Source organism: Anolis sagrei, chromosome 1 (genome assembly GCF_037176765.1).
Source record: "Anolis sagrei isolate rAnoSag1 chromosome 1, rAnoSag1.mat, whole genome shotgun sequence".
In the NCBI taxonomy this organism is placed as follows: domain Eukaryota; kingdom Metazoa; phylum Chordata; class Lepidosauria; order Squamata; family Dactyloidae; genus Anolis; species Anolis sagrei.
In genome coordinates this window covers 289260562-289287912 of record NC_090021.1, presented here as the reverse complement: position 1 = coordinate 289287912, position 27351 = coordinate 289260562, and the positions used below count along the sequence as shown (strand labels likewise).

The 27351-nt window shown below is 41.8% G+C and overlaps 1 protein-coding gene across 2 annotated transcripts; it reads left to right on the top strand.

Moving 5' to 3' along the window:
- Positions 1-895: 895 nt before the first annotated feature.
- On the top strand, positions 896-13078 carry VPS18 (VPS18 core subunit of CORVET and HOPS complexes). Of its 2 annotated transcripts, XR_010908983.1 has the most exons (6): positions 896-1166; positions 5246-5387; positions 6873-6964; positions 8070-9940; positions 11147-12608; positions 12710-13078. XR_010908983.1 is itself a non-coding variant. In XM_060760614.2 (5 exons), the coding sequence occupies exons 1-5, from the start codon at positions 1076-1078 to the stop codon at positions 11873-11875; spliced, it is 2925 nt and encodes a 974-aa protein (XP_060616597.1). In that variant the 5' UTR covers positions 896-1075; the 3' UTR covers positions 11876-13078. The 2 variants fall into 2 exon arrangements, 1 of the variants encoding a protein (XP_060616597.1); XM_060760614.2 differs by having other exon boundaries at positions 11147-13078.
- The last annotated feature ends 14273 nt before the right edge of the window (positions 13079-27351 follow it).

The following is a 27351-nucleotide window of genomic DNA, read 5'->3' as shown; positions in this document are numbered from 1 at the left end:
CACCTCCCCCTATTTTTGCTAATTAAAGCTAAAGCTGCTTTCAAACTGCTTAGGTAAACAGTGAGCAGGGCTGACAGTCGGGTGCTCACGCCAACCTGGGGCTTTGAAGTTGCAACATTTTGGTTGATAGATCTTATAGTTGCTGGTGATTTACTAGCTGTGCCAAACCTCCGGCCCAATATCACAGTCTCAACCAATTCAGCATAGTTTGTGGCAAGTTTCTGGAGTATAAGAACTACTCTCAAAGTAAGTACCACACAATAAGACAGGATATAACACTTTGAAACTAGGAACAGAAAATGTTTGAAGTTTTGTTACGTAGGACCCTTCCACACTGCCTCTTTATCCCAGGACCTCATCGCAGATTATTTATTTATTTATTTACAACATTTATATACCGCCTTTCTTCCCCTAAGGGAACTCAAAGCTGTTTCCAACATTATAAAGGCAAAATACAATGTCGCACATACATATGTGAAAACCAAAATGTGAAAACCAAAAGATAATAGCAAGATAATAGCATATAAGTATAAATTAACCTATATCCAAGTTTATCTGGCAGTGGGGTCTCATATATTCCAGTTTAAAGCAGATAATCTGGGATCAGATCCTGGCATAATGGATAGTGTAGAAGGGCCCATAGTGTTATAGCTCTTGGGTTATTTTTGGACTGAAATTCCCATGAAATCATGATGAGGATTAAAAGTTTCTATAGTTTTCGTCCCAAAACTATAGAGTAGTGTGTTCTAGAGAGCAGTGGACAATCTATGAGATCAGGCTGTCAGGAATGGTGGGAGTTATAGTCCAAAACACCTGGAGGACCGAAGTTTGCCCATGCCTGTATTAGAGTTGGACTATCTGTATTTGGACTATCTCTATGGTCCCGATATCAAGCCGGAAGCCGGAAGTGCTTCTCCCGGGCGCTGCTCTCTTGGTGGGAGTTGTCTGCGCGCTGAGGCCGGCCTCTTCGGGGGTTTGTGGAGGGAAGGGAAAGCCGAGGGAGGCCTTGCAAAGCCGGCGGGGCAGGCTTCGCGGCTGGAGGAGCGGCAGGAGCTCTACTAGGAGAAGCCCAGCCATGGCTTCCATATTGGACCAGTATGTGGACTCGCTTTCCCACTCGGCCTCCTCGCCGCAGAGCCGCGCCAGCCTTGGAATCCCGCACTCCGGTAAAAGGGAGGGGAAAGGCCCCTGGGCCTGGGCTGGGGGGGCCCTTCCTCGGGCGGGAGGCCTGCCTCCTCCACTTTGCAGCCTTTTGCACAACGAGCCGGGACACTTTCTCCTTTGGGCCACTAGGGGTCCGTCTGCACTGTAGAATGAATGTAGTTTGGCACCGCGTTAAGTGTCATAGCTCAGTGCTCATGGCCTTTGGCCTTCTCACATAAATAATTCCTGTCTCAGCAAACGTCCAGGATTTCAATAACAACAACAACAACAATAATATAGCAGCCAGCAGAGTGATCTTGTCTGTTGTGGACTCATCTTGTTGTTTTTCAAATAATAATAATGATGTATTGTCGAAGGCTTTCATGGCCGGAATCACTCAGTTCTTGTGGGTTTTTTCGGGCTATATGGCCATGTTCTAGAGGCATTTCTCCTGACGTTTCGCCTGCATCTATGGTAAGCATCCTCAGAGGTGAGGTCTGCTGGAACTGGGAAAAAAGGGGTTTATATATCTGTGGACTGACCAGGGTGAGACAAAAGGCTTTTGTAAGTTGGGCTAGGTGTGAATCTTTTCAACTGACCACCTTGATTAGCATACAATGGGCTGACTGTGCCTGGAGCAAACTCTTAATGAAAGGTGCTTAGATGTCCCTGCCTGTTTTTCTCTCTGCTGTTTTAATTTTAGAATTTTTTTAATACTGGTAGCCAGATTTTGTTCATTTTCATGGTTTCTTCCTTTCTGTTGAAATTGTCCACATGTTTGTGGATTTCAATGGCTTCTCTGTGTAGTCTGACATGGTGGTTGTGAGAGTGGTCCAGCATTTTTGTGTTCTCAAATAAAATGCTGTGTCCAGGTTGGTTCATCAGGTGCTCTGCTATGGCTGATTTCTCTGGTTGGAGTAGTCTGCAGTGCCTTTCATGTTCCTGGATTCTTGTTTGGGCGCTGCGTTTGGTGGTCCCTATGTAGACTTGTCCACAGCTGCATGGTATACGGTAGACTCCTGCAGAGGTGAGAGGATCCCTCTTGTCCTTTGCTGAACGTAGCATTTGTTGGATTTTCTTGGTGGGTTTGTAGATTGTTTGTATGTTGTGTTTCCTCATCAGCTTTCCTATGCGATCAGTGGTTCCCTTGATGTATGGCAGGAACACTTTTCCTCTGGGTGGATCTTCATCTTTACTCTTGTGGCTTGTTCTTGGTCTTTCAGCTCTTCTGATGTCTGAGGTGGAATATCCATTGGCCTGTAGAGCCCAGTTGAGGTGGTTCAGTTCATCTTGGAGGAGGTGGGGTTCACAGATTCTTTTTGCACGGTCTGCCAAGGCTTTAATGGTGCTTCTTTTTTGGCTTGGGTGATGGTTGGAGTTTTTATGTAGATATCTATCTCTGTGTGTGGGTTTTCTGTAAACGGTGTGACCCAATTGTTGATCTGGTTTACGGATGACTAGGACATCTAGAAAAGGCAATCTTCCTTCCTTTTCTTTTTCCATAGTGAACTGGATGTTTGGGTGGATGCTGTTAAGATGTTCCAGGAACCTGTTGAGTTCTTCTTCTCCATGGCTCCAAATGGTGAAAGTGTCATCCACATATCTGAACCATATAGTGGGCTTTTTGGTTGCTGTTTCAAGAGCTTGTTTTTCAAATTGTTCCATGTAGAAGTTAGCTATGACTGGGCTGAGAGGGCTCCCCATAGCTACTCCATCTTTCTGTTCGTAGAATTCATTGTCCCACTGAAAATAGCTGGTGGTGAGGCAATGGTGAAACAGCGCCGTGATGTCTTCTGGGAACCTCTGGTTGATGAGTGCCATGGTGTCTGCAACTGGGACCATGGTAAATAGAGACACCACATCGAAGCTGATCAGTATGTCATTTGTATTTAGCTTGAGATTGCTGATTTTTTCAATGAAGTGGGCTGAGTCCTTGATGTAGTGTGTTGTGAGCCCAATGTGGCTTTGTAACTGTGCAGCAAGAAATTTGGCTAAGTCATATGTGGGGGACCCCACCTCCTCCAAGATGAACTGAACCACCTCAACTGGGCTCTACAGGCCAATGGATATTCCACCTCAGACATCAGAAGAGCTGAAAGACCAAGAACAAGCCACAAGAGTAAAGATGAAGATCCACCCAGAGGAAAAGTGTTCCTGCCATACATCAAGGGAACCACTGATCGCATAGGAAAGCTGATGAGGAAACACAACATACAAACAATCTACAAACCCACCAAGAAAATCCAACAAATGCTACGTTCAGCAAAGGACAAGAGGGATCCTCTCACCTCTGCAGGAGTCTACCGTATACCATGCAGCTGTGGACAAGTCTACATAGGGACCACCAAACGCAGCGCCCAAACAAGAATCCAGGAACATGAAAGGCACTGCAGACTACTCCAACCAGAGAAATCAGCCATAGCAGAGCACCTGATGAACCAACCTGGACACAGCATTTTATTTGAGAACACAAAAATGCTGGACCACTCTCACAACCACCATGTCAGACTACACAGAGAAGCCATTGAAATCCACAAACATGTGGACAATTTCAACAGAAAGGAAGAAACCATGAAAATGAACAAAATCTGGCTACCAGTATTAAAAAATTCTAAAATTAAAACAGCAGAGAGAAAAACAGGCAGGGACATCTAAGCACCTTTCATTAAGAGTTTGCTCCAGGCACAGTCAGCCCATTGTATGCTAATCAAGGTGGTCAGTTGAAAAGATTCACACCTAGCCCAACTTACAAAAGCCTTTTGTCTCACCCTGGTCAGTCCACAGATATATAAACCCCTTTTTTCCCAGCTCCAGCAGACCTCTGAGGATGCTTGCCATAGATGCAGGCGAAACGTCAGGAGAAATGCCTCTAGAACATGGCCATATAGCCCGAAAAAACCCACAAGAACTGAATAATAATGATAATAATAATGTCAAAAGCATTGCATTAAATAGTTTATCTAAAACTGATAAAATAGTTTATCTAAAGCTGATCAAATAAAGGGACCACAAGCTGGTATATAGTTTTAGACCCAAAACGAGCAACAGCGACTGCATTGTCTGTAGCTTTAAACAAATCTTCCTCTGTGCATATCACCCCAAAGCATTACTTTACAACATAATGGAAGTAATATATTATTTTAAAAAGTAGAGATGAAAACTAAACATAAAAGTTATTGAAAAGCTTTTAAACATACCAAAATCTGTGGGTGCTGACGTTCCATTAATCTATACAATGGTGTAATAAAATGGCACCCCCTTTTAAAATGGCAAAATCAAATGTTTTCTCTCAGGCTTTTAAAAATATTTTAAAGCCACGAATGCAACATATGTGGATAAGAGGGCCAGCTGTATTTTGATATGGCCCTTTTCTCTTGCTATATCACATGCTATAGTTTCCTGCAACTTTTTAAAAAAAGAACCATAGACAAGTAGCAAAAACTAACAGAATATGCTTATTCCTTGGAGAAAACATCATTCCCATTGAATTCATTTCCACATTTCTAAGTCTCATTTTATATGTGATAGGTGTCGCCTGAATGAGAGAAAATTACTTTCTTCTCACTGAAGATAGGAACTGTTCAGTGTTGCTAGTAGATTTATTTCAGATTAATATTTCAAATTGAGATTCTTATATCAGGCTGAGCCTCCCTTATCAGAAATTCTTGGGATCAAAAGTGCTTCAGAGACCAGAATTTCCCCCCTGTTTTTTTGAATACCCGTTTTCGTGTATATATTGTGAATGAGGGATGGGGGGAAAGGGCTACTAACACATTCAGCGTTTGCTGAATTTTTCCTCAAGGAACGTGTCTTCAAGAAGTGCCATTGTTAGGAATATGATAGGGAAAAGAGAAGAGGGGGAGTAGAGGATTCTGGGTCCTTTTTTTGTCACAAGGCCCCAAAGTAAGCAGGTACCCAGCTGCTTCCCTGGCTATCAGCGCATGTACTTTTTAGCAAAGTACCCCTTGAATCTAGGAGGGAAGGGGAAGAAAGCCCAATTCAGCCACACCATCAACTGGTGCTTCCCTTGGCCACTGAAACCCTCATTGCCAGGATGTTTTATGTCTGAAGTTATTTAGTGGTCTCTTTTTGTCTCCTTAAGGTTACGTGAACGCTCGCATGGAAAAGGAGACACCCATTTTCAACAAACAGAGGATTGATTTCACCCCTCCTGAGAAGATTAACAGCCTGGTTGTCTCCTCCAACCAACTGTGTATGAGTCTTGGGAAAGACATACTTTTTAGGTAAATGGTGCAGAGTTTTGTCTTACTGAGACTTTGAATGTGGGCAAGTATCCAACCACTGCTCTTAAGCATTCAGGGTTTTTTCCCCTCAATTTGATAAAGTATGTTTTGAAATAGGGAAACTGTCCCCTTGATAAGAAACCAAAGAACTGTCTCCAGAATCTCTGAAAATTGTCATATTAGGTCTTCTATATCTCTAAGTGAGAAGAAGTTGAGCTGTTGTGCATTTGAAGTAGGGCTGTAATATGTTTAAGTAAAAGAATAAAATTTCCAGGAATTTTAAAGCCATGGGAATAAAAGATGTTTTCCCCTATTTTATAGGTGGAGGGATACACATACACACCGAGGGATTTTTTTTTTAATCTTGAAAAATGTAATATTACAGACTAAGTCACTTTATTACTTTAGGAACATAAATGCATTATATATAACATTACTAGGCACAAAGTTATCATGTTTGATATATCAAAAGTATATTATGTTATCACATCAAATATAAATAGGCAATGTGTAAACATGCAGAACAAGGAAACACATGATCAGTATGAGGTGGAACATTTGTTTTGAGCAGCTATTAATTCTTTAATAGATAAAATCAAATTTGTTGGCCAATTTTTAGTCACACCTGTTTCTTGTCCAATAAAAAATCAAACATAAATGGCACTTGGCTGAACTGTGGCAACAATTTTCACAACTGTTCAAGTAGTGGTGTCACAGAGTGCTTGCCTTGTAGGTATAGTTGTGTGGGTATATTCTACAACAACCATGAATCTGAGGAACTCAAATGTATCTTCTTGTTGGAAGATAATTACATAGAACATGAGAATTCACAGCCCGATGATTGTTGGATGTCTGTATCTTCTATGCTGAGCTATTTACAGACCTTTACTGTGTCCAATTCTGGGCACCACAATTTAAAAGAGATTGACAAGCTGAAAAGTGTCCCGGGGGAGGGGGGGTAATTATGATCAAAGGTCTGGAGATCATGCCCTATTAGGAACAGCTGAAAGAGCTGGGTATGTTTAGCCTGCAGAAGAGAAGGCTGAGAGGAGACATGATGGTCATGTATAAATATGTGGAAGAATGCCATGAGGAAGAGGGAGTAGGGTTGTTCTCTGCTGATCTGGAAACTAGGACTCAGTGCAGTGGGTTAAAATTACAGTAAAGAAAATTCCATCTGACCGTTAGGAAGAAGTTCCAGACTGTAAGAGTTGTTCAGCAGTGGAATTCTCTGTCTCTGAGTGTGATGGAAGCTCCTTCCTTGGAGGCTTTTAAACAGAGACTGGGCCACCATCTGTCAGAGGTGTTTTGTTTGTGCTTTTCCTGCATGGCAGGGGGTTGGGCTAGATGACCCATGTGGTCTCTTCCAACTCTATGATTTTATATGGGTCTTCATGGTGATTTGTTCCTCGGAGGTAAAATTGTATTCATCCATTTTGTTTCCTCTGCCTTTCAACAATTCGTTTTCTTTCCCCTTTTATGTAGACTTGACTTGGCCAAGGCAGATGAGCCCAACCAGGTAGAGCTTGGACGGAAAGATGAAGCCAAAGTTCATAAGCTATTTTTAGACCACACAGGTAAGGTGGAAAGAGTAGGCGCAAAGTGCTACTTAACATCTTTAATAAAGGCCTAGCAGCAAAAGTGGTGTCAGACTACAGTACTCTACAGTGTAGCTGTACTCTAAGACTGGGGGGGGGGGGGGACACACAGATTTTTAGATTTATATCTGCTAATGGTGGTGCAGCGGGTTAAACTGCTGAGGTGATGAACTTGCTGACCAAAAGGTCAGCGGTTTGAATCCGGGGAGTGGGGTTTGTTCTGACTGTTAGCCCCAGCTTCTGCCAACCTAGCAGTTTGAAAACATGCAAATATGAGTAGATCAATAGGTACCACTTCTGCGGGAAGGTAATAGCGCTCCATGCAGTCATGCCAGCCACATGACCCTGGAAATGTCTATGGCTCTTTGACTTAGAAATGGAGATGAGCACCACCCCCTAGTGTCGGATATGACTAGACTTAATGTAAGGGGAAACCTTTACCTTTGTGCATAGGAATTGTTAAGTAATTTAAAAACAGGTATGCTAGGAAAGGTTTTGAAGGTTGCACATTTTCTTTTACAGTTAATATAGCATTTACTGAGACCAAAAGGCACGAGATTCCAAATAGTATTGCTTATTAAAATGTGCAAATCAATGTGAAAACTAAAAATATATCCATTACCATCTGAAAGTGTAAATGTTTTATATGAAGTGTCTGAGGGCACAAAGTGTTAACCCTAAAAATAAAAAGAAGGTGCATTTTATTATGTTCATTTGAACTGAGTAACAAATGTGTAGTAAAATAATCAACTAGGATAGACTGATGGACTGTGAACTATCTTCCTCCCAATAGTAGACACAGCATGCCCTTATACATCAGTTGTTAGAAAACACAAGTAGGATAGATAGCACTGTTACCCTTTAGGATTCCTTGTGGGCTTCTCACAGTCAACTGATTGGCCATGGCTCAGGCAGAATTCTTGTGTATACAGTCTGATCCAGCAGGGGGAGCCCTTCTCACAAATATTATCTGGCCTTTTCTGAACCTTCCTTAAGCATCAGAGCATGTGTTTGGGGCAAAGAGGATTGGGCCATTACTATTCATAACCTTCATCTAATTCACTGTATTCATTCTCCCATGTAGGTTCTCACCTTATCATTGCCCTGAATACCAGCGAATGCCTCTATTTGAGCCGAAGTGCTCAGAAGGTGCGCATCCTGTCCCGCTGGAAAGGTCATTTGATTGAAAGTATCGGCTGGAACAAGTTCTTTGGCACGGAGATGAACACAGGCCCCATTTTGGTTGGGACCTCCCAAGGCCATATTTACGAGGCTGAAATTTCAGTCAGTGAAGGCAGTCTCTTTGGCACTAATCCTGACCAATACTTCCGCCTCATTTATAACCTGGAGGAGGAAGCGGGACCTGCCCCTGTCTGTTGCCTTGAGATTGAACGGGGCATTGATGGGAAATGTTTCATCATTGCCACCACTCGTAAAAGGCTTTTCCAGTTTGTTGGCAAGATCCCAGAAGGATCAGAGCAGCAGGCCTTTGGTGCCATATTTGGCATGCCCGCAGATCACTTGCCTGGCTTCCGAGAGTTTCCAGCCAGTCTTGGCTACAGTGAAATAGCCTTCTATACTCCAAAGCTCCGTTCCTCTCCTAGTGCTTTTGCTTGGATGATGGGAAATGGTGTCCTGTACGGATCACTGGACTATGGACGTCTTGACTCTATTCTGAGTGATGAGCAGGTCTGGGAATATCCTTCTGATGTGGATGCAGTAGCCAATAAGCCTATCTCCATAGTGCTCACTCAGTTCCACTTTCTGCTGCTGTTTCCTGACCATGTGAAGGCCGTCTGCACTCTGAATGGACAGGTTGTCTTCCAGGACATGTTCTTGGAAAAGTTTGGCTCTCTGAAGCGTATGATCAAAGATCCCTCATTTGGGCAGATCTGGATTCACACTGAAAAAGTGGTGTTTCGGTACAATGTCCAGCGAGAGTCCCGCGATGTGTGGAAGATGTATATGAATGTGAATAAGTTTGACCTGGCAAAAGAGTATTGCAAGGATCGCCCTGAGTGCCTAGATACTGTGTTGGCAAAGGAGGCAGAATACTGTTTCCAGAACAGGAGATACCTGGACAGTGCAAAATGTTATGCGTTGACCCAGAATTACTTTGAGGAGATTGCCCTTAAGTTTATTGAAGCCCAGCAAGAAGAGGCATTGATGGAATTCCTAATTAAAAAACTAGCTAATCTCAAGCAGTCAGAAAAAACTCAGACTACCTTGCTGACCACTTGGCTAACAGAGCTGTACCTAAATCGCCTGGGCATGCTAGAAGGAGATGCCTCCAAACGGGACCTCTATGAGAAGACTCGCGACAAGTTCCGCAGCTTCTTGAGCAGCCCCAAAAACAAAGAATGCCTGTTTAACAACCGAGCAACTATTCATGAGCTGTTGGCAAGCCACGGGGACACAGAACATATGGTGTACTTTGCTGTCATAATGCAGGACTACGAGCGGGTGATAGCCCACTACTGTCAGCATGAGAATTATAACGAAGCACTCGAAGTCCTCTCCAAAATAAAGGATGAGAATCTCTTCTACAAGTTTTCTCCTGTTTTGATTCACCACATCCCCAAGAAGGTTGTAGATGCTTGGATTGAAATGGGCAAGAAACTGGACGCGAAGAACCTTATCCCTGCCCTGGTCAACTACAGTCAGAGTGGGAGCACACAGCAGGTCAACGAAGCCATTCGCTACATGGAGTTCTGTGTGAGCGAGCTGAAGGAAACTCAGCAAGCCATTCACAATTATCTGTTGTCACTCTATGCTTTGTGTCGCCCTGACTCGCTGTTATCATACCTGGAACAAGCTGGAACATATGCCGACAACATCCACTACGACCTGAAATATGCACTTCGTCTCTGTGCAGAACATGGCCACCACCGTGCCTGTGTCCATGTGTACAAAGTTATGGAGATGTATGAGGAAGCTGTGGATCTAGCTTTGCAGGTATGTGCGCTATCATATGAACAATGAGATCTTTAGCTTTCAAGAACATTTACGTTTAAGATCTCAGAGAGGGTGGGCCGGCTTTAATATTGAAGGTGAATTGAAACTGAACAAAGAAACACTGTTGTTAGCTTCAAAGTTTGAAAAGCAAGAAGAGCTTGGAAAGTTAATTTTGGAATGGGTGGCTTCATCTCTCTAGAAACCTCCATCCAGCATGTGAGTGGAATTCAGGGAGCTGTAATCCACGATCTGAAATCAAGTAACTCTTAGCCCAGGGTTTTGTAGTATTAAAATTGCCCTGATCAGCACTCTTTTCAACAACTGAGATCGTCATTTTTGTCTATTTTACCCATCCTTTGCTCTGGGAAGCTCATAAGGCAGTAACCATTCCACTGTTGTCCCAGTAACTAGTAATAGAAGTCTTGTGAATACTTCCTGATATGTGCCTGCCAGGGATGTATCTCAATCTTTCTGTGGTGACAACATTCAGAGATGTGTGCTAATTTTCATGTAGTCAAAATGGCACCGTGCAGAAAGGGATGATTCCAAGATGTTTGAAAGGAATTTTGAGATTTGCTGAAATAGAACAAATGGTGAGAAAATAAACTTCTAGAGAAACCTCTTCCCATTCCCTTGGAAATCACAGAACAGAATCCAAAATAAGCTATGGGCAAGAAGTGAGAAACAAATTCTGAAGTATGGGCCTACTTAAGATGCATCTACACTGTAGAATGAATGCGGTTCGACATCACTTTAACTGCCATGCTATAAAATTAGGGAGTTGTAGCTTGGTGAGGCTCCAGCCCTTTTTGGCAAAGAAGGCTAAAGGCCATCTCAAACAAGCTCATAATTCCATAGCCATGGCAGTTAAATTGGTGTCCAGTTAATTCTACAGTGCAGATGCACCCATAAGCCACTTAGTACCACTTAGTAGGTCAAATTTAAAAACAAGATCCATATGGAAATGTAACGCAATTCATTCTGGTTCCTCTGGACAGGCAAATTTTCAAAATGATCTTTGATTACTAATAATACCATCTAACACCAGTTGAAATAGATGAAGGACATCTGGTTCTTAGACGCCTGTTTTGACATTGGCAGATTTCCCTTTGCAATGCCCTCTCATTATATATTTTGTGATAAGAGTGGGACCAAATGGTAACAGTATCCTTCCTTGTTTTTAACTTCTTGATGTCCCCAACCCAGGTTGATGTTGATATGGCAAAGTCCTGCGCAGACCTCCCTGATGAGGATGAAGAGCTGAGAAAGAAGCTCTGGCTGAAGATTGCACGACATGTGGTCCAGGAAGAGAAGGATGTCAAGAAGGCTATGGCCTGCCTTTCTAGCTGTGAACTGCTAAAGATTGAAGACGTCCTGCCTTTCTTCCCAGACTTTGTCACCATTGATCACTTCAAGGAAGCTATCTGCAACTCTCTTGAAGCCTACAACAAGCACATAGAAGAACTGAAGACGGAGATGGAGGAAGCAACCCAGAGCGCCAAGAGGATCAGGGAGGACATTCAGGAGATGCGGAACAAATATGGCTCCGTGGAACCCCAGGAGAAATGTGCAGCCTGTGACTTTCCACTTCTAAACCGTCCCTTTTATCTCTTTCTCTGTGGCCACATGTTCCATTATGATTGCCTTCTCCAGGTAGTTTATCCAAATTTGCCTGCCTATAAGCAGGTTAAGTTGGAGGACCTTCAAAAGAAGCTTTCAGCTACAAGCCAACCATCCAAACCCCACCATCGTCCTAAGGATACAGATGCGATTGGTCAAGGAAAGGGCCAGCCGAGTCGGGAACAGATGAAAGCTGACATCGATGATATTGTGGCTGCTGAATGTGTTTACTGTGGGGAACTAATGATCCGGTCAATTGACAAGCCTTTCATTGATCCGCAGAGGTATGAGGAAGAGATGCAGAGCTGGTTGTAGGGTCAACAGGTTTCTGACTGAACAGGAGTGTCAAAAGGTCTCACATAAGAGTGGGCAGCTGACTTCCAAGTATTTGAAACTTGGATTCTCCAGAGGTTTGCAGCAGTATTACGCAAGTCTCATTCTCTTGAGTCAGCTCTGTGGAATGCTTGTTATGCAAAGCACTCCAGCTGCTGGATTTGTGGAGATGCTTCCTCTATATAAATGTCGAATGGACTTTTCGCTTATTGAATGAGAACTAAAAATGATGGCTAGTGTTAACATCTGGGTAATTCCCCTGTTTCTGTGAAGAACTAGGCAATGGTGGAAATGTCCCATTGTATTACACACACAAAAGAGATTCAAATGTGAAGTTTCTCTTTGTTGTAAGTGAATAAAAGTGCACAAATTCTTAAAAGCAAGTAAATGTGCACAAACCCTTTTTCAGAACATGCATCCATTCTGTTAATATTGTGTTAAAACATTATTGTGTTCTATATGCAAACAAAGCAATTTCACATAAGCATTATATCTCTGTCTCTCGGGATGATACTGTACTTTTCCCTGCTCCCCAGTCTCTTGAAATCTTATTTGAAGCAGAAGTTAACATTTGCTTAGGGTTTCTTCACTTTATTCAAAGTAAACGGAACAAGCAATGGCATTGGTCACTGGAAACACTTGTGCAAATCTGAGGTAAATTTTAACAAAGTTTCAAAATGCTCACATGAATAGTCCCACTGCCCAAGTGCCACTTGTGAACCTAATAAAATCACTTTTCTGGATCTGCCTATGGGCTGGCGACCTCAAAACAAGACGTTTAATAACCAATTCTACAGTTGGATTGGGATAACTCAGGACCCAGTTTTAGTGATCCTGAAATGGTTATAGGAAATTAAGATCTGAGCAACAATTGCGTGAGGCCTCAAAGCTTAAAATTGATTTCTGCCTCTTTCTTAAAAGGGTATGTTGTTGTGTATGTACACTGGGATAGAGATCAGGTAATATTGATAGCAGCTAAGGAACTTGGAAGTTTCAAATATGTTTCAAAAGGACTTTGTCACTCAACCCATGTTATCTAACAGCTTTGGTTCTGTACTGCCATTAATAATGTGTTAGATTGTATCTATACCTGAAAGTTTCCATAGTAAAACTCCTTCTGTGATTATAATGTTGATTTGTGCGAGTTTCCCCTTTTAAATTGCATATCAAAAATTTCTGAAATAACTGGTTGACTTCAGAGTTTCTGTTGGCTTTTTGGAGTTTCCAATATTGTTACATTTTAGTAGAACGCAAATACATGCAAATTTATTTTGTGTAGTGACTCAGTACCTTTCCCAGTTTCATTTAAAATATTGTTTGCATAGCTTATTGTTCAGACACTAATATTTTATGTGCCATCTCAAAACAAGAACTGGTCACAACAAAACCCAGCGCATATTTATAAGCTTGGCCAAACTTTATGTTACAACTATATTGGCTGGATGGCCACCTGTGCTTTGATTGTGCTTTTCCTGCATGGCAGGGGGTTGGACTAGATGGTTTCTTCCAACTGTGATTCTACTAGCTTTTAGAATTCACCATCAAAAATGGCATCTCAACATCCACAATCCAAATCCATACTGAAACAATTTGGATTTTTAAAAGCAACTGACCTTTACCCCTTAAATGTCTTACAGTTTTGCTTGTAGTGGTCAGGAGCCCCCAGTGATGCAGTGGGTAAAACCGCTGAACTGCTGAACTTGCTGACCGAAAGGTCACCAGTTTGAATCCAGGGAGGGGATGAGTTCCCACTGTTAGCCCCAGATTCTGCCAACCTAGCAGTTTGAAAACATGCAAATGTGAGTAGATCAATAGGTATCGCTTTGGTGGTAAGGTAACGTCATGCCGGCCACATGACCTAGGAGGTGTCTATGGACAACGCTGGCTTTTTGGCTTAGAAATAGAGATGATCACCAACCCCCAGAGTCAGACATTACTGGACTTAATGTCAGGGGAAAAACTTCACCTTTACCTTAGTAAGTGGAAATAGCAGAAGAACAAATGTCTTTATTTCCACAAAGCATTTAAATCTATTTGAGTCGAGCACCCAGATAGCCAAAATAGAAGACTAGAAACCAACTTCTGATTTTTTTCCTTTACCCTTGCCTTAGCAACCATTCTTATTTGTTGTTGGGGTGTGAATGGGAAGTGTGTAGCCCTCTGGACTACTGGGAAGTGTGTCGCCCTCAATAGGAAGTGTGTAGCCCTCAACTCCTCTTACCCCTAGCCAGCATGTCCAGTGTTCATAAAATGCAGCCCTATAATGCGTGAAGGATGACAGATGTTCCAATCCTTTGTTAGGGCATAAGTTGGATGATTGTACCTTCTGTGGTCATGTTTTATGTGGTTGAGATTAAGAATAGGTGGCTAGTTTTACAAGACTTGGGATGAATGAGTCTGAAAGCAGACATAGCACTTTTATTCAGTCATCCATTGCCAGTGCAAAATATAATTTTAATAGTGTTTTGAATAGAGACAGAACTCATTAGTCTGCACTATGTTGTATGACAGTTACCTCTCAAGGTGGAACAGAGATTTTTTGTCCAAGGCTTGTGCAGTATATTGAGGACATCAGTATTGCTATCAGGAAGTAAATCCTGATTTAGGTTCTAATAGTAGGAACTGGGAGCAGGCCAACTTTTTCCAGATGTTGAATTACAGCCCGCGTCATGCTTCTCTGTTTTGAAGATTTTGGACCAGGTTCTCCAACTTAAACCAGTTCCTCACCAGACAGAATTAAGTGTTATAAATATGTTTAGAAAAAGACTGCATTGCAGAAATATTTATGCATTATATGGCTAGTCATTATGTGTGTGATCTTTAAAAAAATATATTTTTTAGGATTTGTGATGAAGGAGGATTGGCCATTGTCTTTCATGTGTAATTTGCTATAGAGACTGAAAAAAATGATAGAATTCCTGTTAAACTTCAGGAAATAATAACTGGGAATATATAAAAGAAGGCTTCAGGAAATTCTGTACTAATGTACCAAGTCAAAATATTCCCGGAAGACACACATAAACAATAGTAGGCAATTTGTTGTGCATTTATCCAAGATAACTGTATCCTTTCCTTCATTTGTTTTGAAAAAAGATCAACTTGAGATTGGAGTAAAAATATAAGGGCAGCCACTAGATGTCACTTGTTTACTAAAGACTAAAGTTTGGATTATTATTAATTTTTTGGTCGTGTCAGGAGTGACTTGAGAAACTGCAAGTCGCTTCTGGTGTGAGAGAATTGGCCGTCTGCAAGGATGTTGCCCAGGGGACGCCTGAATGATTTTGATGTTTTTATCATCCTTATGGGAGGCTTCTCTTATGTCCCCGCATGAGGAGCTGGAGCTGATAGAGGGAGCTCTTCTGCCTCTCCCTGGATTCGAACCTGTGACCTGTTGGGTCTTCAGTCCTGCCGGCACAGGGGTTTAACCTGCCCATTCCTAGCAGTCTGATATCACTTTAAGTGCCTGGGGTTTATTTGCTTCTCATGCTGTGGTTCAGAGAAATACACTAGCGTTTTCTACCAGAAAATTCCAATTCACTCACCAGTCTATAAATCCCAAACAACCATAGGATGGATCCAAACTACAATGTGGCTCACCTTCAGAATTGTTTTTCTGTGTCAAAAGCATTGCATAAAAAGCAATGCTTTTGGGTTGGAAAGATTAGCCGTTTACAAGACAGGTTTGCCCAGGGGACGCCTGACTGTATTTACTCAGTCCCCCTCAGAATAAACCAATTTATTTCAGAAACTTCTGTTATATGCAGAGTAATGATTTTATAACTGGCATTCATATATAAAATTCCAGGATTATTCCATAGCTGTAGAGGGACAAGATTGGTTAAGTCCCAAAGGGCAGCTTTGCTAAATAATTTCTCAGTCTATTCTATTCTATCCCTCACATATTTAAAAAGTGGCTACTTTGAGATCGTAGAGAATTCTGATGTAATAAGAATCCTAAATGAATGTGTATTCATCTGAGTATTAGGCTAGTTACTAGCATCAGGCCTAGAAGGAGGAAGTGATGGACTAAAACAAGGAATTTGGTGGCTTTGTTACATTTTCTGATTTTTGTGATTATGTTGTTGTTGTTCATTCGTTCAGTCGCCTCCGACTCTTCGTGACCTCATGGACCAGCCCACGCCAGAGCTCCCTGTCGGCCGTTACCACCCCCAGCTCCCTCAAGGTCAGTCCAGTAACTTCAAGGATGCCATCCATCCATCTTGCCCTTGGTCGGCCCCTCTTCCTTTTGCCTTCCACTTTCCCCAGCATAATTGTCTTCTCTAGGCTTTCCTGTCTCCTCATGATGTGACCAAAGTACTTCAACTTTGTCTCTAGTATCTTTCCCTCCAGTGAGCAGTCGGGCTTTATTTCCTGGAGGATGGACTGGTTGGATCTTCTTGCAGTCCAAGGCACTCTCAGAACTTTCCTCCAACACCACAGCTCAAAAGCATCGATCTTCCTTCGCTCAGCCTTCCCTAAGGTCCAGCTCTCACATCCGTAGGTTACTACAGGGAATACCATGGCTTTGACTAGGCGGATCTTTGTTGCCAGTCTGATGTCTCTACTCTTTACTATTTTATTGAGATTGGACATTGCTCTCCTCCCAAGAAGTAAGCGTCTTCTGATTTCCTGGCCACAGTCTGCATCTGCAGTAATCTTTGCGCCTAGAAATACAAAGTCTGTCACGGCCTCCACGGTTTCTCCCTCTATTTTCCAGTTGTCAATCATTCTTGTTGCCATAATCTTGGTTTTTTTGACGTTTAGCTGCAACCCGGCTTTTGCGCTTTCTTCTTTCACCTTGATCAGAAGGCTCCTCAGCTCCTCCTCGCTTTCGGCCATCAGAGTGGTGTCATCTGCATATCTGAGGTTGTTAATGTTTCTTCCAGCAATCCTAACCCCAGCCTTGCATTCATCCAACCCCGCACATCGCATGATGTGTTCTGCATACAAGTTAAAAAGGTTGGGTGAGAGGATGCAGCCTTGCCGTACGCCTTTCCCAATCTTGAACCAGTCTGTTGTTCCGTGGTCAGTTCTTACTGTTGCTACTTGGTCCTTGTACAGATTCCTCAGGAGAGAGACAAGGTGGCTTGGGATGCCCATCCCACTAAGAACTTGCCACAATTTATCATGATCCACACAGTCAAAGGCTTTAGAATAGTCAATGAAGCAGAAGTAGATGTTTTTCTGAAACTCCCTGCCTTTCTCCATTATCCAGCGGATATTGGTAATTTGGTCTCTCGTTCCTCTGCCTTTTCTAAACCCAGCTTGAACATCTGGCAACTCTCGCTCCATGTATTGCTGGAGTCTTCCTTGCAGGATCTTGAGCATTACCTTACTGGCATGAGAAATAAGGGCCACCGTACGGAAGTTGGAGCAGTCTTTTGCATTTCCCTTTTTTGGTATGGGGATATAAGTTGATTTTTTCCAGTCTGATGGCCATTCTTGTGTTTTCCATATTTGCTGGCATATGGCATGCATCACCTTGACAGCATCATCTTTTAAGATTTTAAACAGTTCAGCTGGAATCCCGTCGTCTCCTGCTGCCTTGTTGTTAGCAATGCTTCTTAAGGCCCATTCCACCTCACTCCTCAGGATGTCTGGTTCTAATTCATTCACCACACCGTCAAAACTATCCTCAATATTATTATCCTTCCTATACAGATCTTCTGTATAGTCTCGCCACCTTCTCTTGATCTCTTCAGCTTCTGTTAGATCCCTGCCATCTTTGTTTCTTATCATACCAATTTTTGCCTGAAATTTACCTCCAATGTTTCTAATTTTCTGGAAGAGGTCTCTTGTCCTTCCTATTCTGTTGTCTTCTTCCACTTCCATGCATTGCTTGTTTAAAAATAGTTCCTTATCTCTTCTGGCTAACCTCTGGAATTGCGCATTTAACTGGGCATATCTCCCCTTATCCCTGTTTCCTTTTGCTTTCCTCCTTTCTTGGGCTACTTCCAGTGTCTCAGCAGACAACCATTTTGCCTTCTTGGTTTTCTTTTTCTTTGGGACGTACTTTGTTGCCGCCTCCTGAACAATGTCTCGGACTTCTGTCCATAGTTCTTCTGGGACTCTGTTTACTAAATCTAGTCCTTCAAATCTGTTCTTCACTTCCACTGTATATTCGCTAGGAATGTTAGTGAGATCATATCTAACTGGTCTGTGTATTTTCCCTGATCTCTTTAGTTTTATTCTAAATTGGGCAATAAGAAGTTCGTGATCTGAGCTACAGTCAGCCCCAGGTCTTGTTTTCACCGTCTGGATGGATGTCCGCCACCTTTGGCTGCAAAGGATGTAGTCAGTCTGATTTCGGTGTTGACCGTCTGGTGAGGTCCATGTGTAAAGCCGTCTTTTAGGTTGTTGGAAGAGAGTGTTTGTTATACACAGAGAGTTTTCCTGGCAAAATTCTATCAGCCTGCGTCCCGCTTCATTTTGTTCTCCCAGCCCATGCTTGCCTGTGATCCCAGTTGTCATTTGACTTCCCACCTTGGCATTCCAGTCTCCTGTAATGAAGATAATGTCTCTTTTTGGTGTATTATCCAGTAGGTCCTGCAGATCCTCATAGAACTGATCTACTTCTGCTTCTTCAGCAGCTGTGGTTGGGGCGTATATTTGGATCACTGTAATGTTGAAAGGCTTTCCTTGCACTCGAATTGAGATCATTCTGTCATTTTTTGGGTTGTATCCAAGCACCGCTTTAGCGAATTTCTTATTAATTATGAAGGCTACTCCATTTCTTCGATGTTCCTCTTGTCCGCAGTAGTAGATCTGGTGGTCATCTGATGTGAAGTGGCCCATTCCAGTCCATTTCAGTTCGCTGACCCCCAGAATGTCTATCTTTAGTCTTGACATCTCACCAATAACAACATCCAATTTGCCCTGGCTCATAGATCTTACATTCCAGGTTCCTATGGTGTGTTGATCTTTAGAGCATCGGATTCGTCGTTCACCTCCAGTACCGTCGGCCGCTAGCCTTCCTTTCGGCTTTGAGCTAGTTGCGTCATCACATCTGGGGCTAGTTGAACTTATCCTCTGCTCCTCCCCAGTAGCATTTTGGCCATCTTCCGACCTGGGAGTCCCATCTTCCAATGGCATACCGACATATCTCTGGTTGTACTGGTCCATTTAGTTTTCTTGGCAAGGATACTGGAGTGGTTTGCCATTGCCTTCCCCAGGGATCACGCTTGGTCTGACCTCTCTGCCACAACCGTCCCGTCTTGGGTGTCCCTTCACGGTTTCGCTCATGACATCATTGAGGTGCTCAAGCTCCAGCGCTCCGACAAGGCGGTGATGATTATGTTAATTGCTATTAATAAGCTGGATGTTTTCATACTTCTTTTCCTCTTTGAGCCACTACCTCTTCAAATTACAGAAACCCATTTGGTACAGTGAGATCTGAGCAAGATGCCAGTGTAGGGTTGTTGTAGGTTTTTTGGGATATATGGCCATGTTCTAGAATCATTCTCTCCTGACGTTTCGCCTGCATCTATGGCAAGCATCCTGAGGCCATATATCCCAAAAAACCTACAACAACCTTACACTGGCAACTGAGAACCGCCAGTTTGGTAATTAGCTATAGTTCAAGATACAACATCAATGGGGCAGAGCTAGGAAATTGGAGTATAGTTCTCTGCATCCTCCAGTCAGTTTGGCTAGAGCCAAGTTGGTTGGGGATTCTGGGAGCTGTATTTTTTTAAAGGAATATATTGTGCAAATTCTGCCTGATGATATTAAAACTTATGTCCAGTAAAGAGATTGCTGCTGGTCCCAATAACATTTGTGTCCAAAGATGGTGCGAGTGCTTAGCAGAGCTCACTATGTTGGGAAGCTTAGGAGAAAAATTGTATAGTGTTACACCTTCTTCATTGCACTCACTGTTCAGGCTCAAAGTGCATATAGAATGACCTGCTGGAGCCCAAGGCCTGTTCTTGACCTCACTCCCAGCCATGCTGCTGCCTGCCAGATGTTCTCCCCTCGCCTCCTCTCTGTTGCTCTGTCAGAAGCATGCTAACCAGCCAACCATTTCCACTTCTCCAACCCCCCTTCCCAAACCCAGCGTTAGTCCTCCCTCCGCTTTTTCGCTGGTAAAGAAATGCCACCCCTATCAGATTCCACTCCAACATCAATGTTTAATATGGGAAGAGCAGGTGGGGGAGAGAGAGCAAAAAAATCCCTCTGAAATTGGGAAGCCGAGAAGAAAAGAAGGAAATAATTCTGAAAGGGCTGCGACTGATAGGAGAGGCCTGCTGCTGGTTTCCTTGTGGCTGCATTGTTCTTCCATAATATAAAGGTGAATTAAGGGCTTTATACGCTGACGTAATGAGAATAGTGTCTCCCGGCCTGCAGGTGCCCTTTATTGAATCTAGTGCAAATTTGAGCTGAGCAGGAAGGCAGTTCGTCCCCTCCCATGCTTGCTCCCAGATAGCCTACCATCTCATCTGGGTATCTCATACAGGTTGCTGGCGGGTAGCTTGTTGGCTTGCTGCCTAGGGTTTGTTTGGAGTCTGATAGTGGGTGGCAGGATCATAAGGAAGGTATGTACAGTCACAACATTTTATTCTGGCTGGACTTTGCTCTGGGATTATTATTTCCTCCCATCTTGTGTTGTCAAATTACCCAGAATACAGAAAGGGTTATGCTGCATCTAACTAAAGGATACTGTATCTAGTCTGACATGTCCACATAGTGGCCAAACAATTACCTCCAGCAACCATATAAGTAAGACATAAGTCCAACAGTTTCCCTAGAGTAGAGTATTCTTATCCTCTTCCACTAAACAGGGCTGAAGTTCTGGCTCTAGGAAACAGAAAACACTTATTGGTACTTGAGAAGCCCATTACGAGTTTTTAACTGGACTTAAACTCATGGTGGTTGTTGTTGTGTGACTACTTCAGCTTGTCTACACTGCTGAAAAGAATTCTGTTTGGCACTGCGTTTACTCAGTTTGCATTGTCCCTCTAGTCACCCTGTTAATACAATGCACAAGATACACATCATGGTGGGATTCCAATAACCAGCCATACTTTCCCTCTCCCCAAACTCATCTCACTGTTAAGATGCCTTCCCCATTTTCATTCTGTGTCTCAGTCAAAGAGATAAAAGTGGGATATAAATAAATATAATATGTAAAATTCCCAATTCTTTGCATGCTTTTCAGACATATGACCATGGATGCTCCACTGTTTTGTTATTTTTTCCATCATGCATGTGAATGAACATTATGTTTTAAGTGGAGGTGGGCTAATGTAAACATATACTGATATGCAGGTATCTGCTTATTTGCACCTTCTTATCTAGTTTGTTTGTTGTATAACCCCCCCCCCCCCCAGAAAAGAGCCACTTCCTTACGGGAATGCTCACTCCCACCAACCAGTTCCATCCACCACACTCCTCTCCCCAATAACACAGCAAAGCAGTGCTGCTTGGAGGGCTAGCTTTATGCCTAAGTTTCCAGATACTCTGAAACCTTGAGGTAAAATGCAAGGTTTATTTAGTCCAAACAGCTGCATTACAAGTGAATACTCAAGAAAGTTCTGTGCCTACAAAGTGAATATGATTCTTAAGTCTATGTAGGCAAGCCCTCTGATTTATTTTAATTTTATCACAGGGTTTTCTGGGCAGAATTTGTTCAGAGCAGGTTTGCTATACCCTCCTCCAAGACTGACAATTTGATTTTTCTAAAGTCACCCAAAGTATTTTTCCATGGCTGAACAGGGATTGGAAAACCTGGCAAGGAAGGTAATCCCTTCCTTCATTCCCATTTTTGTGGAAGGGGAACTGAAATTGAGAAAGTTGGTGAAAGAGAGAGTTTGTGGATAAGGTGAAAACTTACCTTGGATCACAGATAACGTTAGCCCTGGTCTTCTGAAAGTATGCTTAAAATTAACTTCTTGATTGGGGGATTGGTGTGATTCGTTGTATTTTTCTTGCCTCTCATCTAAAATAGTGTTCAATGTGTTCAAAAATTATTAAAATTCAAAAACCAAATTATAATGGCAAATTCTGTTTACACTGAGGAAAGGAACCTTTGGATCTCTAGATGTTATCCCCTGTCAGCCCAACTCAACATGGCCAATGGGAAGGGGTTGTGGCACTATAGTTTCCAGCCCTTGGGGCAGACTCCACTTTGTTTACTAAATTTTTGATTTGCCCCGACTGAACATGTGGTCAGGGATGCTGCCTATGCATGTTTGGTTTGTATTGTACAAATAATTGTGCAGATGGTCTGATGAACGCAGACAGGTGTGGATAACAAATGAATTTAAACACCCAGCAGTTACATACAAAAACAATCCATTTAGCATGAGATGCTAAAATCTCCAAATCTGTTATTCAGCAATCGATTAAAAGGGTTCATATTTGATAGCTAAGGGACTCAGAGGAAAATTTCCCTGGAGAAATCAATACCTTCCCAGGATGCCTTCACCCAAGTCATGTGCTCTCCTGCTTCTTATAGTACAGGATGGGATGTAGAAGAACATCCTAAGCAAGGCATTTTTGGAGGTAAGTCTCAAAGTACAAGTATGTAAGTAGGAAATGCAGAAGGAAGCAGTACTTCAAGAATAAGGGTCTAGGATAAGTCAGGCTTTAAAAATCCGAACCAACATTCTGGACCCAGAAACTAACTGATGACTAGTGCAGTGACGAAGGAAGGAGGGGAGGGGGTACTGTTGTTTCCAAACACCTTCAAAAGCATTTAGACTGCTTTGTTGTAGCTTCTAGATTAATCCATTTTATGGCAGGTCTTGTCACAAAGGTTCTGTGGGATGAGACTATGACACAACCAAGGTTGCTTAGTAGGTTTCTATTACTGAGCGGGGAATCAAACTGGTGTCTTGAATCCAATGCTTAAAATCATCACATCATGCTAGCTCTATATACAAAAACTGATTATGTTTTGAGGACATGATTCTCACAGATTGCCAGATCAAGCAAAATAGAACCCAAGACCACAACTGTTACTTGAAAATAATCCAGTAGATCCTTCTGCTTCGCCAAATCCTTCAAGATGCCTATGGAGTATGTGCTCTCAATAGCAACAGATTGTAGCATGGAATAGTTCTCTCTATGGTAATTTGTTTCTGTTACTTGTTAAGGTGATTAAACAGCTGTCTATCATCATTACTGATTGCAACATTTTAAAATTATGTAATTGTTTTATGTTACTCTGCTTTTTAATTTCTCTTTTTTGAGTAGTTGGGATTGTCAGAGGATATATGAGAAAGGAGTAAAACTTGGAGCATTTCTCTCAAGAAGCCTCGTAACACTTTTAATGATGACCCCAGAAAGCAACATTTAAGAGTTAACGGCATAATATGACATGGTTAGGACGTATGCAGCCCTCCAAATGTTGGATTGCAACTCCCAGTATTCTTCACCAATGAGCAGCTGGTTAGGGTTGCTAAAAGTTGCAGTCTAACCAATTTTGGAATACCACATGATTCCTGTCCCTGCATTACATCACCTAAGTGGGTTTGCTCTCACATAGCACATTGTTTTTGCAATGCTAATTTACAACAATTAAAAGTATTACTCAACATGGATGAAGTAGGAAAAGAGGAAGATCACATTGCTTATGGATCAATTCAATCAAAGAAGCCACAGCCCTGACTCTGCAAGATCTGAGCAGGGTAGTTTATGATCAGGGCTTTTGAAAGTCTCACATCCACAAGATCAATCCAAGTTGAAGTTCATAGCTGCCTTGAATGTCAATGAGGGAAAGGCAGTATATAAAATCAATCGGTCACTAAATTGACTCGATGGAAAATAGCAACAAATATTTCTGTAGCACTCACTTGTTTATCCTTGAGTCTGTAAGTGCTTTAATGGGTATATTCTGCAAGTCTGGTGTGGAGAAGAGCAAACCACAGACCACCTACTACAATGCAGCCTGAGCCCTGCCACATGCACAATGAAGGACCTTCTTACAGCGACACAAGAGGCACTTCAAGTGGCCAGCTTCTGGTCAAAGGACATTTAGCATAATGCCAAGGTTTTTTTTTTTACTTTGTGTTTTAAAATGCATTTTAACTGTACCCTCAACTTGTTTCTGACATGATTAAACAAACAAACAAATGGGTATATTATATATCGAACAGAGGAGCAGGAAGAGCTAACGGCATAATATGCAAACTAGAATGCAAACAGTAGGCTTTGAACTGGGTGCCCAAAGCTCAATGCTTAAACTACTTAGTGCTTTTTAATATTCTGCTTTCTATTTCAAACAAACAAATAAAATCAATGTCTAGTTTTTCAGTCTTCAAAATCTCAACCATAAATAAATGTAGTACAGGCAGTCTCCAAGTTACAAACAAGGTAAGTTCTGTAGGTATGTTCTTATGTTTAATTTGTTTGTAAATTGGAATAGGTACATTTTAGTACCTGTTCCATATATATATGCTATCCAAAGGAAGGGTTTACACCCCTGTGTGTTTGTTTTGCAGTCTGTGCTCCTGTTCAGAAGATTCCATCACACCTTCTGTCCCTGTGATAATTGGATTTTGAAAATGTTGTCTTGCTGTGGAAACAAGGATTGGTGATAAAGCTTCGGTGGAGACACCTTTTTCCCATGGTAACTCTCCCAGGAATTGATTTCCCTTCCTAGGTGTAGGTTTCTCTCACTTTCTGTTGTCTCCCCTCCCCCATTTGTAACTATGAGTAGTTTGTAAGTCGGATGTTTGTAACTCGGGGACTGCCTGTATTTGTTACAGGGTTTTTAAACTTCTCCAATTAGATCCTGCTTTCCACACAAACCCTTTTTTTAAATTCACAGATTAAAGGGGAAATAGAGCTTTTCTTGCTTTTTCTTGTTTGGTTGTAAGTCATTTAATGTGTGTATTACAGAGCCATTCATTTCATGAAGCTGAACTGGCAAAACCACCCTATTCCTTATCACTAGAGAAGAAATCCACTTAAAATCTGGTTTGTGCTTCCTGCAGAATTCTGGGGGTTGTAGTTTAGTGAGGCTGTTAAAAGCTCCTCCCTAAACTACAAACCCCAGAATTCTACAGGAGGCAGAAACTGGATTTTAAATGGATTTTTTCTCTAGTGTGATGAGGCCAGGCACGAAAACCTTGTGAAATTCATAGGGCCATCATATGTCGACAGGTGACTTGCAGACACACACACTCACACTCACACTGAAAAGTTTGACTAACCTGTTTGTAATGCAATTTAAAGATCTCTTATCCACAATTCTGAAAACCAAAATAATCCAAAATCATCTACATGAGTGCCTGAGATAGTGAATCCTTTGTTTTCTGATGTTTCAGGGTAAGCAAACTCTGTTTTATACATAACATTACTAATAATGTATAAATTTCTCCTCAGGCTCTATGTATAAGGTTCATATGAAACATAAATGAATGTTATATTTAGAATTGAGTCTCCTCTCCAAGATACCCCATTATGGCCATTTATTTAAATACAGATATTCCAAAATCCAAATAAACAACACAAAAAAACTCAAACAACTACTCCTGGTCCTAAGCATTTCAGATAATGTTCAGTCCATATCATCTTGTTTTAACTGTTAGTTTGGGATAACTGTCAAAAGAAAAAAATGGCATTTTATTTACATTTTAAAAAATTATTTAGATTTTTAAGTATCTGGTTGCAAAGAAATGTCTACCCTGATTTGGATATAAGACCTAGATTTTCTGGTCCCGCACATGTGCACCAGCCATTTTCCTTGTGCACTTTTCCGGCACCTTTTCCATCCCAATTATCAGAGAATTTCCAGAGAAGCTCTACTTGCTGAGTAATCTGCCAGATGCAGGTTTGTTACCAAGAGATGGCATAAAGCATCTGAGGTAATAAGGGGAAGAAAGGATAATGTTTGCGGATCTGCATAACAATAAGCTTGTGCCCAGGTTTCAAGTTGTTTCTACATTGCTGGGGTCTACTGTGTGAGAGAACCAGGAACACTTTCTTCTCAAACAACTTTCACCCAAGCAAATTGTGAACAAAAGAAATACACTTATTCCAAAAAGGTTATTGATGCGTGAAAGAAACAGTTGTACTTTCAAGCTCTGTGGGGAGTGCATGTTACTTATTCTTCACGCCAGAACATTCAATCATTGCTCACCTGCAGCTCTCTTCTGGGTTTTTTTTTTTTTTTGGACCACTAGGTAAAACGTGTGAAGGCCAAGCCCAATGAGGAGCAGTTGAGGGAACTAGGTATGTTTACCTTGGAGAAAAGAAGTCTGAGTGGGTACATGAAAGCCATGTTTAAATATTTGAAAGGATGTCACACTGAGAAGGGGCAGGTTTTGTTTTCTTATGCTCTGGAAATAGGAACACAGAACAATGGATTTATTTTGCAGGAAAGGAGATTCCACCTAAGCATTAAGAAGAATTCCCTGACAGTAAGAGCTGTTCAGCAGTGGAATATGCTGTCTCGCAGGGTGGTGGAGTCTCCTTCTCTGGAGGTTTCTAAGCAGTGGCTGAATAGTCATCTGTCAGGATTGCCTTGATTGTGGTAGAATAGGGCTAAACTGGATGACCCTTGTGGACTTCCATTTCTATGATTCTATGATATTATTACCTTTATATTCACTCTTATTGACCACCCATCCTTGAACTTCTCTAGCTAAGTCATGAAAGTAATGATCAATAACATTTCATTAGAGTTAACCTTTATGTGCTGGCACTGTCTCTGTTCACTGCTGGGCTGCATGCTTTATAACTACACAGTTCTTCTTCCATTACTGTTCTGGGCCTCCAATATTTCCAACCTTTGGTTCTCCAAGTATTTGAAACTTCAACTCCCATAAATCTCAGCCTGCTTACCAGGTGTTAGGAACTGTGGGGAATGAAATCCAAAATAGGTCCACAGGCTGGAATCCACTGGTCTGTGGCCATTCTCTCTCTCTCTCTCTCCCTCTCTCTCCCTCTCTCTCTCCCTCTCCCTCTCCCTCTCCCTCTCCCTCTCCCTCTCCCCTTAATGAGCCATTAACTAAGCACAAATAATTAGTAGCTAAAGATATTATATAGGTTTTATTTTATCCTGTCTACCTCTGTTGTTCAGAGTGGTGGAATTTGTAACTTCCAAAGAAAAGTTCTGCTTCTACTCTCATGCAAACTCTGAATGAATGAGGGCCATTGTACATTACAGTATAACTTCTGCATCTGCAGGGATACATTCATGGACTTCACATGCCTAGGCAAATAATAATAATAATAATAATAATAATAATAATAATAATAATAATCTTTATTTATACCCCGCCACTATCTCCCCAATGGGGAATTGGGGTGGCTTATATGAGGCCAAGCCCAACAACAAATTACAATAAAATAAGATACAAGTTACAATAAAATAAACAACATCGCAGTAAAATACAGAACATATGACTACAATAAACAAAATACAAAAAAAGAAGAAGAAGAAAAGCAGTAAACCAAACATAATGACAGCGAGCAGGCCGCATGTACATGAAATGATTTAAAAACCATGAATA